Raw genomic sequence first — 15,897 nt, forward strand, 5'->3', positions numbered from 1 at the left:
AACACCACGGCTCAGCTGGCTCTCAACCAGATTTGCTGCTCTCTGCAGAGGAAATAGAAATGACTGAAGTAGTAGAGGGGTTTTGAGCTGAACATTTTGGGGAATGATGAGAACACACTGAGCTATCTAACCTGCAATGTCTATTAGGAAAGGAGACGTGGGGTGCTTGCCTAGTCAGAACAGTGTTTGTGTGCATGGTTATGTTGTCCTAGAGCAGACTGTGATCCCCAGAAGCTCCTGGCTAATGGCCTGGGAATCACCTGGTTGGCGTGGGGGCCTGTGTGAGGTAACCATCAGCTCTGTGATGAGGGAGCACCTCCCTCCCCTTTCCAGGCAGGGCTGTGCACGTTGTGTGGTGTAACACAAGGTGTGCACATCTTCAGAGGGTTTTTTTGCTGTCTTCCTCCTGTGATGCTGCTCTCCCCAAGGCAACCTGCTGGGCAGCAGTGTCAGCGTCATCTTTTTTCCCAGCAAGGTTGAACGTCCTTCTGCAGTGGCCGTGGTTCCCCTTCCCCCAGTGCATGGTCTGGAGGCTACCTGTCACTCTCCTGATGTGCCCTGGAGCTGTCCTGGAGCAGTTGTTTGTCACCAGCTCATCACCAAAGGACAATCTGGCTTTGGAGGCTCAGTGCTAGTCCGTATATCAGACTGAAAGACTGTGCTCAGGTCTCTTATTTTTAAGATCTGGTCTTGCTGAGCTGCTCTGAGTCTCTCTGTGCACTCGCCATAAATAATCAAGCCTAAAGCAAGGAAAGGCTCACGCTGGATGGAGCCGGATCCATGCCCTTTAAGTTCTCACGCCTGTTTTTATCGTTCAAGTAGCACAAAGTGTTGCACCTCCTCCACTGTGCTGAACAGGGGCCAGTGTCTCATGATGTATCTGCAGCCTCCTGACTCATCTCTGCCTTCTCTCCTCTTCCCCTTCCTACCCAGTTCTCTTGTGCCAGTAAATAAATGGTCAAGAGACCTAGTTAAGATTCACAAAGGCAGCACAGAGAAGTTGGAGCGAAGCTGAAATGAGCAGTTCCCTTTGATATGGAGACAAGTCGGGATCCAGGATTCCCGGCTGTCGGATGTGCTGCTGCACTGCGTCGCCTCGTGCTGGTTCCTGTGCTTCCCCGGCAGGGGAAGGTTCTGTCCTGCATCTGAGATCTGCTTTTGAAGGCAGTCTGTAAAAGCCCTGCTTAAAATTTGATGTGCTTAAAAACTTCCCTGCAGCTCCAAGACGTAGCAAGGTCCTGCTGGGAGTGGGTTTTCCTCCACTGGCTGCTTCATCCGTCAGTGTGTCTTGCAGCCCTGGTTGAAGAACTCATGTTAGAAAACGTGAAAAGTCAGAAAATGTTGTTTTCTGAGCAGTGGATTGGACCTTTCCAGCTGCAGGGTAAAGGCACTGCTGAAAAGAAGACATGTTTTTAGGATTATCTTCTGTGAGTTTCTGGTGCAAAGACAGCTTTGGATGTAGCCTTTCAGTTCCCTGGACCCTGAATGGACCCAGGAGCTGAGCTCAGGTGAACTGAACAGGAGGTAAAGGCATCTCTGAGAAAACGGTGAAGCAGTGATGCTGCTGGATTTCTTTCTTTGCTTTGTTTTCCTTTTTCCGGCTTCAAAATGGGGTTGTTTCTTTATGGCTGAACATGTTCCTGTCTGCTTATCTGCTCCCCTCAATCTTGCTGGAGGTTGAAAGTTGTGCTGGGACTTTTGTCTGAGTCATGGCAGGAATGACGTGTGAGGTGGAGCTGGTGTCTGATGTGAGGCAGGATAGACTCTGGCTTCCTCTCAGCTTTGCCAGCGTGAGAACCTGCATTGTGCAGTGGCCAGGCAAGGCTTTGAGTACAGAAGTAGTTCCTTCAGAAGTCTGCTCAGGAGTTGATGTCCTTCCCCAGAGAGGGCGAGCTCAGCGTGGGCTGCCACTGACTGCAAAGGGCAGGTTTAGGTGGGTATTAGGAAGAAATTCTTCCCTGTGAGAGTGGTGAGTCACTGGCACAGTTTGCCCAGAGAAGCTGTGGCTGCCCCATCCATGGAAGTGTTCGAGGCCAGGTTGGATGGGGCCCTGAGCACCCTGATCTGGTGGAAGGTGTCCATGCCCATGGCAGGGGAGTTAGAACCTGATGGTCTTTTAAGGTCTGTTCCTACTCAAACCATTCTCTGTTTCTATGTACTGCAAAATCTGCACGACCTTCAAGCCAACTTCTCCATGAGAAGCTGAAACATTCTCCCCTCCCTTGGGTTTCCAGTGTTAAAGCAGGCAAGAAGAAAACCCAGGGGTGGTGGTATTCCCATGGCCATCTCTCTCCTTTGCTGTTGACTCCTCCAGCCCTCCTGCACGTCCTGCTGCAGCACTGCAGGGTTTCAAAGCCCAGGTCTCTGCCCTGCTCCGAGCTCTGCTCTCGTGGTAAATCCTGGCAAATTTCTGCCATCGTGCCCGATTCCCAGGACAATGAAGCTGAACAAAAGCTTGTGCCAAAGGGAATAGCTGTCTTGGCATGGTTTGGTTTGGAGCTTTGCTCTGTTGGGTTTAGGGCCCTTGTGCTCCAGCTCCCGGCCTTTCATCCACCAGGGCCAAAATACTGTGACCTGGTGCAAAGCAGAGGGTGTAAGCTAAGGATTGTAAAGAGGAGAACTCTAACATGTGTGTACCTGGCTTTTGTTTGAACTTTTTTCGGTGGTAAGGCTTCTCTGGAGAGAGTCTCAAAGCTACAAGGTACCGAAGCTGTGAGGCCACTGGTTTTCAAGAGGGAAATTGAAAGACAGTGAGCTTGGGAGTGAAATAATGGAGTATAGAAAGATGTATATAATTCCAGTTGGATGGTGGAAAACGTGGTCAGCCTGGATTACCACAGGTGGAAGCAGAAGTGGGTGATGCCTTCTGAGGACTCGAGACATTGCAAGGCCACTGGGTTGAACAACAGTCTGTGCATTGTGCAGTGCAGGAATAGGAAGTTTCGTGGTGGGGAGTGTGATCCACAGGGAGCTTCTTGACTCAGCACCAGTTTTGGACTGTAGCTTCCTGGCTTACATATGGAGTTTATATGTACACTGAACAACAACTGGGGCAAACTGGCAGCCTGGGCTCAAGGTGGTGCTTGTGGTGTTCCTGGGTGAAGTCATGGAGCAGTCTAAAACCACAGAATACCTGTCTGCCACGGAGGACAGGCAATCCCTGTCCTGGGGAGGTGTCTCAGAGAGGGTCCAGGGTGGGATGGGGGTGTAGGATGCAGGATGTCGTGAGCTGGGCTTTGGGTGCTTTCCCAGGGTGTGGAGGGAGATGCTGGATGGGAAACAGGGTAGCAAATGAAAGCAAAGCCTTTACCTTCATAAGCTCTGGGACTCTGGATGTGGAATTTGAAGGGTTTGCAGGCATCCAGCCTCCCACAGCATGGTCTGCAGGGATACCCCGGGGCTGTTCCAGCTTCTTCCAGCCCCGTCCTGCTGGCTGGACTTGTGTTGCCTCCTTCCCTGCTCTTTAATTCATGAAAGAACAGCACTTGGTGGCACTTGGATGTGGTTTAGTTGTGAGCACGGTGGTGCTGGGTTGATGGTTGGACTCGATGATCTTAGAGGTATTTTTCAACCTTAAGGTTTCCACGAAATACCTCCTTGGCATCCTGCCCTGTGACTGGCATCAGGTGGCCTGCTAAGCTCCCCATATGCCAATTAAACAAACACATTTAAAGAGGTGCTCTGAGCTGTGACAGTGCTCAGGGTGCTGCAGGCCTGGCCCTCGCAGCCCCAGCAGCAGGGACAGCTGGGGGATTTGCAAAAGCAGGAGGGTGGACAGGGAGTTTTCAGGTTCCAGCTTGGTTTGGGTTGGTTGTGGCTGTATTACCAAGTGCCCCCCCTCCGCTGCCAGCTGTATTTCCTGGTGCTGTGAGCAAGTGTTGGCATGACCTGGCAGGATTTGCCCTGGGGAGGAGAGGAGAGGCCCTGCTGCCTCCCCTCTGCTCCCCATCCCCTCCTGGGAATGCAAAAAAAAAAGAATAGATCTTGGCCAGATCATGGGATAAAAGTTGCTGTGCTGGGGACCTGAAAAGAGGTTTGGTTACATTGCTGTGGGAAGATTAATGGTGAGTTTTCTTTTCTTTTTCTGTCTTTAAAGCTGGTGGAGGCTGGGGGGATGTAAGTTTGCTTTCCACACTGTGTGTGCCTGGGGCTCGGCCAGCTTTGCTGCTGGCCACTCCTGGCTCCAGGACTGCCTGCCCATGCTCATCTCCCTCCCCTGGCTACGGCTAAAAGGCTTGGAGGGAGAAGAAATAAAATAAATGAAGCCCTTTGGAGAAGCCTCAGTGCGTGCTGAAGGGCTGTATTTGAGTGGTGGAGCAGAAGGAAGCATCCAGCAGCATCCTTGGATGTTCCTGTTTCCCACCGGGTCGCTCCTCCACCTGCCTTGCCTGTCTTGGAAATGCTGTGGGGTTTTCCACAGTCTCCCTGATTCTTGGTCCCCTTTGAAGAAGTGCTTTGCAGGCCTTAAACTTCTTGTTTTCTGACTTGCTGGTGTCTTGCTTCAGCTGAATTCCCATCTTCTCCCTGGTAAGAATAACCTTATCCCTGCTGTTGTGTGCCCCATTTCATTGTCCAGGGAATACCCACCCACTGGGACACACGTGAGCATCTCTCTGCTGCACACAGGCATTTTAATATTTTATTTTCTTTTTTCCCCCCCAACTTTTCCATAAATACCAGCAGGGAGAACACCTTCAGGAGCTTGATCTGCATCCTTGCCCACTGTGTGTGTGCCCCAGGAGCAGCTGCCTAACCTGCCTGGTGTCCTGGTAGAGTCAGCGTGTGCTGTGGGATGCTGAGCCTTGCCCTCGGGGACCTGCAGCAGGTTTGGGGTCACCTCCCCTCCCTCTGCCAGGGGGGCCAGCCCAGCGTTTTGACCAGGGGCAAATCCTCCCCTCTCCTCCAGGAGCATCCAGGCGCCGCTTCTCACGCACAGGGAGGTGCATCCCATCCATCCCATCCATCCCATCCATCCCATCCATCCCATCCTGCACACACCGTCCGGGGGCTGCTCTTCCCCCCCGTGCCGCCAGCAGGGCCGGGCTCGGCTCCGTTCAACCAGAACGAGCGGCAAATTAACCTGACCTAGATCTGGAGGAGCCGGCAGTCGTGTGTGCCCTCAAAATCCACGCTCCGGAGGCAATGCAGGGAGAAATCTTGCTTATTCCCAGGAAGGAGAAATAGCCGCTTATTTATAACTGTCAGAAAACCTGCTTCTGGTTACCCGGCCACCCAGAGCTCGCCGCTCTTCCACGCTGCTCCTCATCCCTGTGCTGGGAATGGCTTGTGACGTTGGACAGGTCTCCCCATCCATCACGATGCTGCTTCCCCTGCTCCTTCCTATAACCAGCCTCACATCCGCCCGGAGCAGGGCACACTGTCTTATGTCTCATCACCACTGGGAAATCTTTCCCAAAACCCCCTTGGGGGCTGATCCTCCAGGCTGGCTGTCAGGATCACACCTTCGCCTGGCAGCTGGGAATGGCTCTGGCCCTCGTGCTCCGGCGCTGTCGGGCCCGACGGCCGCTGGGTTCCTGACGGATGGGACCAGCTCGCGCCTGGCGCAGCCGCTCGTTGCCATGGCAATGGCAGGATATTGCTTTCTTACAGCCTCCTGGCTCGCACAAAGCCGCCAGCTCCAGCTTTGCTCAGCACAGGGATGTGCGGCGCATACCAAGCGCTCCTGCCTTCCCTCCATCTCCAGCTGGGAACCCGCTCCGGAGCATGCGGGGAAGAAGCAGCAGGAGCCGGAGATCCCTGCCTCTTTCCCACGGCTGGAAAACCCCAGGCCTTTGCAGCTGCCTGCTCTTCTAGTGCTGGTGCACCCATCCCTCCTGCTTCTTATTTCCTCCGTGGCTTTCAGTTGCAAAATTCGTCCTATGCTGCTTTTTCTACCTCCTGGCTGTGACCTACACAGCTGACCTGAGGGGACACTCCTTAACCTCTCCAAAGCTGGAGAGGTCCAGCCATGCCCTCCGGTGGCACCGGTCACTGCTGCCCAGGCTGTCCTGGCCAGAGCATCCCAAGCCCAAGCAGCATGTCAGAGATGGGGTTTGGCACACAGCTCTGGGCGGTTGGATTAAGGCTCTGACCTCAAGACACGGCTCTTAAAAACTCTGGGAAGCAACAGGGATGATTTGTGCCTGGCTTGGGGCCGTGGTCCCGTTTCCTGATGCTGTGGGAGATGGTGGTGAAGACTAAGGTGGATGATGTGACTGGGTGGGGATTAGGGCAGCAGTGAGTGTCTGGGTCCTGCTGTACATCAACCACAGGCGGCCTTGGCTCCTGGTTTTGTTGGGTTTGGCAAAATCCACCATGTGAACAAGAGTCCCAGCTCTCACTTGCCTGCCAGCCCCGGTAGCCAAGCCCTGAGTCCCTTTGCCAGTTTTAGCCAAAGACAGTGAGACTTGGAAACCTTTACAGGTGTTTATTTGCCCAGTTGTGAGAGCCTGAGACCCAAGTCGGTGCCTGTACAAAGGCTGCAAGTTCAGCTGAGCCACATGATTAGCCACCAGAGAATCTACACAGAGCTTCAGGAGACCAGGCATCATGAGCTCTGCTCGGGGGCATCCTCAGCTTGAAACAAAATGCCGCCAATATCGCTTTGTGTGAGCCACTGATGCTTGAAAACCAGGCAGAGAGGGAGGACCGAGGTCTTCTGTCTGCCAGGGAGCACAGGCTCCTCACCGTGGAAGAGGATGAAGGCTGGTGATGGCAGGGACCTCCCGTGCTGGCAACGAGCTCCCAGCCTTGGCAGCATCACGGAGGTGCTGTGTTCTTCAGGGACGGCAGTAAAAGTTATTGTCTTTATTTTTTTTTCCTCCTCTGGGGAGCTGTGGGCTGAGACTTCATCATGTTTATAGGCACAGGGTCTTCCCAAGCGTGCTGAAGCCTCGTGGTGCCCATGGCAGGCTGCTTTCCCACCACAGCCTGGACACCACGCTGCCTGCTCCAAAGCTGCTGGGGGCTGGAAAGTCAGCCTTAATTACAAAAAAAACCCCGCTCAGCTTAGGATATCTGTGCAACAGAAAAACCCAGGAGCTCCTTCTTCTGATTTTCAGGCGTTGTCGTATTTTCTAGCATGATCAAAAAAAGAGATGTAATTGGCTTTTTGTTTTTCTGGGGGTAAGGGTTTTCTCTGTTAGCTCAGAAACTAAAACTCCCATATAACTGCATCTCCTCAAAAAGATTCATTGAGAGAACACAGGGAAAGCCTGGAATGCTGTGCTGGTGGGCAAGGGGTGGTCAGGGATGTGCTCTGCCAGATGTTGATGAGCTAGGCGTGGCAGTCGACCCTTTTTGGCAACCTTTGTGCTCCACACAGCCCCACCACGCTCAGAGCATCGGGGACAGCTGATGAAACATCTAGACCCAAGGACATTTGAACGAAGGGGGATCCAAAATAGCCTGAGACATGAGAAGGGTTGAGGACGGAAAAAAAAAAAAAAACACTCGGTAATAACTTCTCCAGAAATGCTATTTATAGACTAATTTGGTGACTTCTGGAAGGAAAGAGCTATGAAATCCGAATGGCAGCTCTGCCTCGATGTCATGAGCTGAGCCTTTCCTGGGATGCTGCCCTGCATGCAGGGGCTGGCTGGTGTGTGCCCCCAGAACATCCCTGTTGCTCTTGCTGGGATTGTCCCAAATATTTCGTTATGAGGGGGAGTGGGGAAGCAAAACCCAGACCTCCCCGAAGTGGGACAAGGGGAAAGCAAGCCCTGCTCCTGATTGTGTAAATTTGGTTTAATTTCACATGCTCCCTTGGGACTCACAGAGCAGAAACATGGGGAGTTTTCCACTTTCCTCTTTCCTGCCCTATCCCCTCTGCAAGAATTTGTAATTTCCACATGGAGCCTTACAGGTAGCTCTCTTTTCCCTACACCTTTCTTGATGTGCCGGGACTTGGTGTTTGCTACCCATCTCACCCTCTCTGGCCCTGGGTTTGGAAAGGAAAGCTCCCTGTACCATCTACCCTTGCCTGTGCTCACTCTGCACCATCCCTCTCTCCACAGGTTATCCTGAAGGACCTGGAGCTGCTGGCTGAGATTGCTTCTTCCCCAGCGGGGCAGACAGAGGAGGGTCACGGCCCCTCGGACGGCTCCGACGTGCGACCTGGCCCAGCGGAGCTTCACGTCCCAGCCAGGGCTGGCCAGCTGAGCTCCTCTAGTGAGTGCCCCTGTGCCTCCCCGCTCCAGGGCTCTCTCGATGTTCTGTGGCACCGGTCAGGTTTGCTCAGGCAGAAGGGGAAGCTTCTCTCGCAGTAAGAAATCAATATCTCCATCCCCACCCGGCACAGCCTGGGAACGGAGTCTGCCGTGGCGCAGACCAGGGCACTGCTTTTATTTTTATTTCTCTTCCCTCTGGTTCTTGCTTTGGGAGTTTAGGGCTTGGTTTAGCAGCAGGATGCTGCAGAGGCCAGTGTGGAGGGAGGTCGTTATTGTCCTATTTTTTATGAGACCTTGGGTGCCAGCCTCTTCTTTCCTTGTAAAAACCCTCAGCGCCCTAGAATCAGTGTGGGATGGGATGCTAGCTGCAAACCAAGGTCTCCAAAACATCCATAGATCTGCAGAGGGATCCCTGAGGGGTCTGTTCCTGTGATGTTGCCTGTTGAAGGCTGCCCTCATTGGCTGTGAAATGCTGTGCTGCTCTGAGTGTCTGGCAGAACCTCAGGAGAGAGATGAAGGGGGACGATCTTTTTTTCTGGGGACTTGGGGCATAAAAAAAAACCCCAAACCTTTCATTCATTAGCCCAGCGCATGGGGAAATTTTTTCCACCTTCCCTTGTCTGTGGCTCATCCTTCACAGCTCCTTGGCTGCTCCTTCCCCGCCTCCGCTGCTATTTCAGGGCCTCCCTGTTGCAGTCCCCAGGCCAGGTCGTCCCAGCCAAAAGCACGTTTCATGTGAGCTTTGGATTGCAACCCGAGCCCGGAGCCAAGCCTGCCTCTCCCTGCACAGGATGCGGCCACGGGGCCTTGCAAAATCACCACTGGAGAGGGAGGCTTCGCTTTCCCATCCCCAGGCTTTGTTTTCTCTGAAGATCCTGGGTCGTTCACCCCTCCCTGGTCTTACGAACGTCTGCGCCAGCGACCAGCTCAGGTTTTGGGTTGCTCAGGGTGGGATTTTTTTTTTTTTTTGGTGGATCTGTTTGTTTCCTGCTGGCAGCTTTATCTCTGCGATGGAGAGGTGGAGGGGCTGCAGTGGTGGTGACCTCCCCAAGCCCTCTGCGAGTCTCATCCATCCTCCCACTGTCAGAAGTGAGACCGCCAGGGTGGAGCGGCTCCCGTGGCGCTGGCCAAGCAGCTGAGGAGCTGCAGTTCAGCTCACACTGATGGTTGTCTGAGGTTTCCTTCCTTCTGGATGATCTAAAAATAGCAGGCTGGATGGCGTGGATCCTAACGACTGCCGTGGCCCTCGTTAGCTCTCTGGAAGAGCAACTTGGCTTCGCTTATTCAAGTGTAACCTTTAAAAATAGTCTGACTCTGCCCTCCTGGAGTAGATCTGCTGCCCCAGCATGGGATAACTTGCCCCCACACAGGTCCTAATGGGCTCTGGCTTCCTCACCTATCTTCCTCTTCCCTGTAATGCAACAGAAAATTGTTTCTTAAGAATTTATTTCGGGCTGAGCTTTGCAGGGTCGTTGGCTTTTACCCAAAGGCAGATGTTTTTGGGGAGGGGAAGAAGGAGCTGGTTTGTTGGCCTCGGACGTTTGTTATGGCCCCAGTCCCGTCTGGCTCTGACCACCCAAGGCTGAGCCTGGATGGGCTGCTGGGGAGTTCCCCCAGGGAAATTGAGGGGTCACAGCTGGGCCAGGACCTTCCTGGATTACGCCTGGAAAAGCAGAGGCTCCTGGAAAATACTCCTTTTGTCAGAAGGTTGTTCTGGAGCAGGAGGGTGACCCGTGGAAATCCCCATGTCTGTGCTTGGTCCTGGGGTGGTGATGCACAGTGAGAGCAACTGAGCTGAAACTGCCCTTCCCAGGCAAAAATCACAAGGTGCTGTCACCAAAGAGAGGGTGTCCCTCTTTTCTGGAGTCACTGTTTCTGTACTGGGGTGTATGGGAGGGTTCCCTAGGGTTCCTTAATTCAGAGAGTGCTGAGGAATGCTTTCCAGCAACAGGACAAGGAGCAGTGGCCATAAACTAAGACACAGGAAGTTCCACCTCAACACGAGGAAGAGCTTCTTTACATTGAGGGTGGCAGAGCACTGGAACAGGCTGGCCAGGGAGGTCATGGAGTCTCCCTCTCTGGAGACATTCAAAACCCACCTGGCTCCTGTGTCCCCTGCACCAGGTGACCCTGCCTTGGCAGGGCGTTTGGACTGGATTCCCAGGTTTTGGACCTCTGATTCCCAGAGGTCTGTTCCAGCCCTCACAGTTCTATGGTTCTGTGATTCTGTATTGGCAATAGGATGGATGTTACTGCACCATCAGAGTGGGGGGCTGCAGGGCACCAGTGCTCATCCCCAGTGTTCAATCTCTCTGTTCCCTTCATCCATTTTAGACCAAGATGCCACTGAAACCAGCAGTGGGAGGAGAGCTGCTGAGCCATCTTGGCTTCCATCCTCTCCTACCCCTGAGGCCCTTCCAAGCGTGCAGTTGGTGGCCTTGCAGGTAAACGAGCGAGGTCACCCTTTGAAATCCTTGAGCTCACAGCAGGTTTCCATGCTGCAATCTCCATCTCGGCTCTCCAGGCTTTGCCACCCAAGCAGTAAGGGCAGGAGTGGAGGTGGAAGGGGCCAGTGCCCCCCAAGGTCTTCCCCCCGCTTCCTCTCTCTCCCTTTCTTCCCTCAGGATGTGTTTATGCAGTTGTTTCCCTGCCATTGAGTTCGGTTTCCTTCAGATGCTGGTTGATTAGTCAGGAAAGCCGTGTCCCACTTCCGCAGCCCGTTCCCAGCTCCAGTTTTTATTTAGCCGCTTTGTTCTCCCGTTACGTAAGGTCAGCTGCCCTCGACGCCTTCTCCAAACACTGTGAGCTGGGGCCAGCCCAGCTCAGCATTGGGGGACTTCCAGCATCCCCTCCCGACCTGCTCCAGCTGCCCCGGGAGAGGGTGGATGGGTGCTGCCCTCCGGGAGTCTCTCCTTGGTCATCTTGTGCCCACCTTTTCAGGGAGAAGGGCTGCAGGGCTGTGCCCAACTGCTCCCCAGTCTATGGGGTGATGGTGCAAATGATCTGATCTGGTCTGTTCATGGGAATCCACCTACCTGCTTTGCTTTGGGAGTGTTTTGCCAACCTTGTGGAAGTTGAGACAAGTAGCAGGTGACCCAAGAGTGGTTGTCACCGAGGCCAGCCGGTCCAGGGAGGTGATTCTGCCCCTTTACTCCATTCTGGGAAGACCCCACCTGGAGCATTGCATCCATAGCTGTGGGGTCCTCAGCACAGCAAGGACATGGACCTGTTATGGCAAGTCCAGAGGAGGTCACGTCAGATGCTGAAGCACCTGTGCTATGGAGACGGGCTGGGTGGTTCAGTCTAGAGAAAAGAAGGTTCCAGGCAGACATCAGAGTCCTTTCCAGTTCCTGAAAGGGGCTCCAGAAGATCTGGAGAGGGACTTTTGAAGAGGACATGGAGTGACAGGACAAGGGGGAATGGCTTCAAGCTGAAGGAGAGTAGATTTGGATTAGGTATTAGAAATTCTTCATTGTGAGAGTGGTGAGGCCCTGGCACAGGTTGCCCAGAGAAGCTGTGGCTGCCCCATCCCTGGAACTGTTCAAGGCCAGGTTGGACAGAGTTCTGAGCACCCTGATCTAGTGGAAGGTGTCCATGCCCATGGCAGGGGAGTTAGAACCAGATGATCTTCTAAGGTCCCTTCCAACTCAAACCATTCCATGATGTCGAAGGTGCAATCCCTCCAGCCTGGTGCACAGCTCTGCCCTGCGCAGGAGAAGAAAGCTCAGTCCAAAGGGATGCCCACACCAGCTGCTGCCTTGCACAGGGTAGCTCTTGCACACGACTCTTCCTTCCCTTCTCCACAGCTCTGTCAGGAGAAGCAGTTATGGTCCTTTGTTTCCTCTCCAGCTCAGTCCGGTCTCTCCCGCCTGGCTTCCTGCCGGAGCTGGCGGGGACAGTGCTGGACCCTCTGAGCACCTCACGCTGGAGGATGTTTACCAGGAGCCTGGCTCCACGTGTGGATGCACTAATGTGCCTGATGAGGTAATTAATTGGTTTCCACCAGCAGTCCATGGAAATCCCAGGAGTCAGTGGATTAGAAGTCCCCAAGAAATGTAGTCTGTTGAGTTCAGACTTGGTGTGTCCCCACTGGAGAGCACACAGCGCTCCAGAGCCTGGACAGGAGTTGAGGTGTTCTCTGATAGGGGTTTCCTTTCAACATATTTCTGGGGCACTTTATTCTCAATGAGCCAAACCACTCCCTTTTTGTTGTAATATCCCTTCATTTGTGTAATCATGGATCTGCAGAGGTGGCAGTGTAGGACAGGGTCCCACCTCCAGACAGTGTGGAAAGTGTTAGGGCAGCCTCTGAAAGTACCAGGTGAGTGTGTAGGGTGCAGGGGGTCTGTGAAAGATAGGAAAGAGAAGGTTGGCCCTTGTCAGATGGCTCGGATTTGCTAAACTGGTGTTTCTGATGTTAGGGCGGGATAAAAGCAAAGCCCCTCATTACTCATCCTCCCCACAAAAGGCGAGGGGGCAGCTGACATCACACCACCAACCACTTGCTCGTGAAGGAGCCAGCTTCCAACAGTGTGACAGCAGGGAGCAGAGGAGCCAGGCAGGCAGAGGAGAGACCTGGTGTTCCTGAGTGCTCCGAGCTCAGCGGTCTGGTTCCTGATGGTTGGTGGCTCTGGCATCTCCCTGCTGGCATGAAGCTGTTCAGGAGGGTTGACTGTCAAAAATGCTCTTCTGCCTCTTGGGGAGGAGGGGAGTTCAAAGGAAAGGGTGATTTGTTTCTTTTCCTGGATGCACTGGGATGCCTTGGAAAACCCTGGGAGAGACCATCCAGATGTAGGTTTAATTTGGCTGGCATGCCTCCAAGGTATCCATCCCTCCTGAGATGGTCACAGCACATGGCTAGCCAGAAAGCCTGGGGATTGCAGAATAAAAGCTGGGATTAGTGATCTGGAGGTGCAGATAAAGAAGGCAATGGTGTAGGAAAGATCACTCCCAGCCAAGCCCTCCTGTGCAGTTACTTTGCTGGGCTGGGCTGCCTCAGTTTCCCCAAAATGTGAGGAATTTGGGGGACGGGGTGTGGAATGAGGTGAAAACAAACTAGCAGCCCATTGCTGCATGTTCCTGCTTACAGGTTATCTTCCATATGCCTCACCTTTCCGTGCAGGAGCCTCAACCTGCTCTAAGCTCACCACCAAGCTTAACCCTTCCTGGTTTGCAGCTCTGCTGGGCGCTTTGTTCTCCTGTACATTGGCTGAGCTACACACCTGCTACATTTTTGCTGATCGATTTACCTTAGCAAAGAAAAACGAGGCAGTCGTGGAGCACTGACCTTCCTGGGAAAGTCATCAGGGTTATCATTGCCTGCTGCCTTCCTCCAAGGCGGCCACGAGCACAGACCCTGGGAATCCAGGAGGCAGAAAAGGCCTCATTTGGCATCAAAATGTGTGCCCTGAGCCATTTGGGAACCCCTCTTCTGGTGAGGTGCCGAAGCGTCGGGAATTGCAAACCCGTGGCTCTTCAGCCGGGTCGGAAGGGGAGAAGCATCCATGTGTGACCAGGCAAAAGCAGGTGGGCACAGCCTGTGGCCGTGCAACCCACAATTTTGCTGGGTTTGTTTCCTCAGCAGCATCCTGTGCTCTGGAGAGGGGAGAGCGGAGATTTTCCAGAGCCCAGCTGAGCTGCCGACACGTTCACATCTGTTTCCAGCTACGCCCCGCGCCGGCTTTTTGGGAGGAGGAGGAGGAGGAGGAGGGGAGGATTTGCCTTTTTTACAGCTCTATTTTTATCCCTCTCCGCGAGAGGCTTCGCCGCTCCGTGTTTGCGAAAAGCTGAAATTCAAAACATCCTGGGGAAGGGCTGCCGGGGGGGGAGACGCTGCGCAGATTCCCACGTCGCTGCCCGGGGGTTTCGCCGAGCACCATCTGGCAGTGCCACCTCCCACGCCGCTGGCACTCGAGCGGGCTGGAGGCTCACGGACCAGCTCCGGCTGCCACCGGGTTTATCCCCTGTTGCTCCCAGAGGACCCGAGGGAGATCATTCTCCGGGCTGAGCTGGAAACATGATGCCTCGGGGAGAGCGCCGGGGCGGGAAGGATGCTTGGCCTCGCCAACTCTTAGCTTACCCTCCCTATATCCGAGCTGAAATTGCTTCAATTAGAGATTGCGGTAAATCATTTTAGCTAAACCACCGCAAATACCCTTGTGGATACTCTTTAACCAGCTTACCCAGCTTTAGCTCGCTTCGGAAAGGAATCAATTCTGCTCCAATCTTATTCCAATTTGGTTTCAGTGGAGTTAAGCGAGTCCACACCGGTTTTAATTAAGACTGGTTTGAAACCAATTATAGTAAATTAATAGAAGTTGTGTTTTATGCCAGGCTGAAGTTCCGCACTTCGTGGCTGAGATGGGAAAATCCAAGTTGGTGTCAGAGTCTGCCAGTCTCACCCGGAGCAATCCGGGGACACTTTGGGCACTGCAGGTCTCGACACAGCTCAGCCCATCAAGCAGCCAGACGGCCTGAATGTTCCAGGCTGATGTACAATATATATTTATAAGGGCCTTAATATAGACCCCTAATTGCCTGTCTGGGTTGATTTATAGCGTGGCCACGCAAGCGATGGGAACGGTGTGAACCGCTGGTGAGTGCTCGGAAATGCACCGGGGGGTTTGATGGGCGTTTGCTCCGCTCACCCCATGGCTGGGGGAACACATTCTGGTGCTGGCTTAGGTGGTCCAAGCAGCCCACTTGTGTCCCTGGCTCTATCCCAGGCTGTGAAGGGAATCCTGGCATTCTGGGCTGCAGGAAGGTGCTGTAGTCATGGATAGGACAAAGAATACTGGCATTAAACTGACAGGATTTATTTAGCTTAGATATTAGGAAGAAATTCTACACTGTGGGGTGGGGAGGCCCTGGCACAGGTTGCCCAGAGAAGCTGTGGCTGCCCCATCCCTGGAAGTGTTCAAGGCCAGGTTGGATGGGGCTCTGAGCAACCTGATCTAGTGGAAGGTGTCCCTGGCTGTGACAGGGGGTTTGGAACTAGATGGGCATTAAGGTCCCTTCTGTGATTCAATGATAAGGGCCCAGGCTCATGTGGACTCACAGTGGCCTCATCTTGTTTCACTGCTCTGACGTTCCTCTGAGCCCAAAATTCCCATTTGTTCCTATTCTCGTGGATGTCCGGGCTGAGTTTCCTCATTCCTCTGAGCAGGGATCTTTCTTCTTCCAGCTCCCTCCTCCGTGCCAGATTTAAAAAAAAAAAAAAAAAAAAGGCAGCAGAGCTGTGATGTGCCACCAGCCCCGGCTACGTTAGCAGCCGATCTGGCAGGTTACGGATCTGCAAAGTCTTGCTTCGGGGAAAGGGGGGAGAGGTGCAAGCTTCAATTAATTATGCCACAGTTTTCCTAACACTTCTTTCTGCTTGTTTCTCGTGTTTCATAGAAGCACTTGACAGGCTGCTCCTACGGTTCTGTGGAGCCGGGAGCGCCGCGGTGCTGAGCCGTAACCCGCAGGGCGGCGAGCTGAGCTCAGGGCTACGCCAGGAAGGGTCACACCGCGGCAAACAAGGTGCCAGCCGCTTCCTAGACATCCTGTGAACAGGGCTAACGGGAAGTTTGGAGGCTTTGGAAGAGAACTGCTTTGCCTGCTTGGAAGAAGTGTTGCCTGTTTAAATTCCAGCTGAGATTTGGTTGAGTCTTTCGCAGCCCGGGAGCCTCCCACACGCTGGTTTCTCTGGCTCGGTGTGCCGTGGTGGAAACCTTCCTTAGGGACATGC

The 15,897-nt window shown here is 53.6% G+C and overlaps 1 protein-coding gene across 1 annotated transcript in view; it reads left to right on the plus strand.

The window, feature by feature from the left end:
- Positions 1–15,897, plus strand: part of VAC14 (Vac14, PIKFYVE complex component) — a 59,601-nt gene that overhangs the window by 20,331 nt on the left and 23,373 nt on the right. The window contains exon 13 of the mRNA XM_027698321.1: positions 8,016–8,169. Within this exon, the coding sequence (XP_027554122.1) occupies positions 8,016–8,169 (154 nt within the window). The remainder of the gene's footprint in view (positions 1–8,015; positions 8,170–15,897) is intronic.

This window comes from Neopelma chrysocephalum, unplaced genomic scaffold (genome assembly GCF_003984885.1).
Source record: "Neopelma chrysocephalum unplaced genomic scaffold, ASM398488v2 Primary Assembly neopelma1_125, whole genome shotgun sequence".
Lineage (NCBI taxonomy): Eukaryota > Metazoa > Chordata > Aves > Passeriformes > Pipridae > Neopelma > Neopelma chrysocephalum.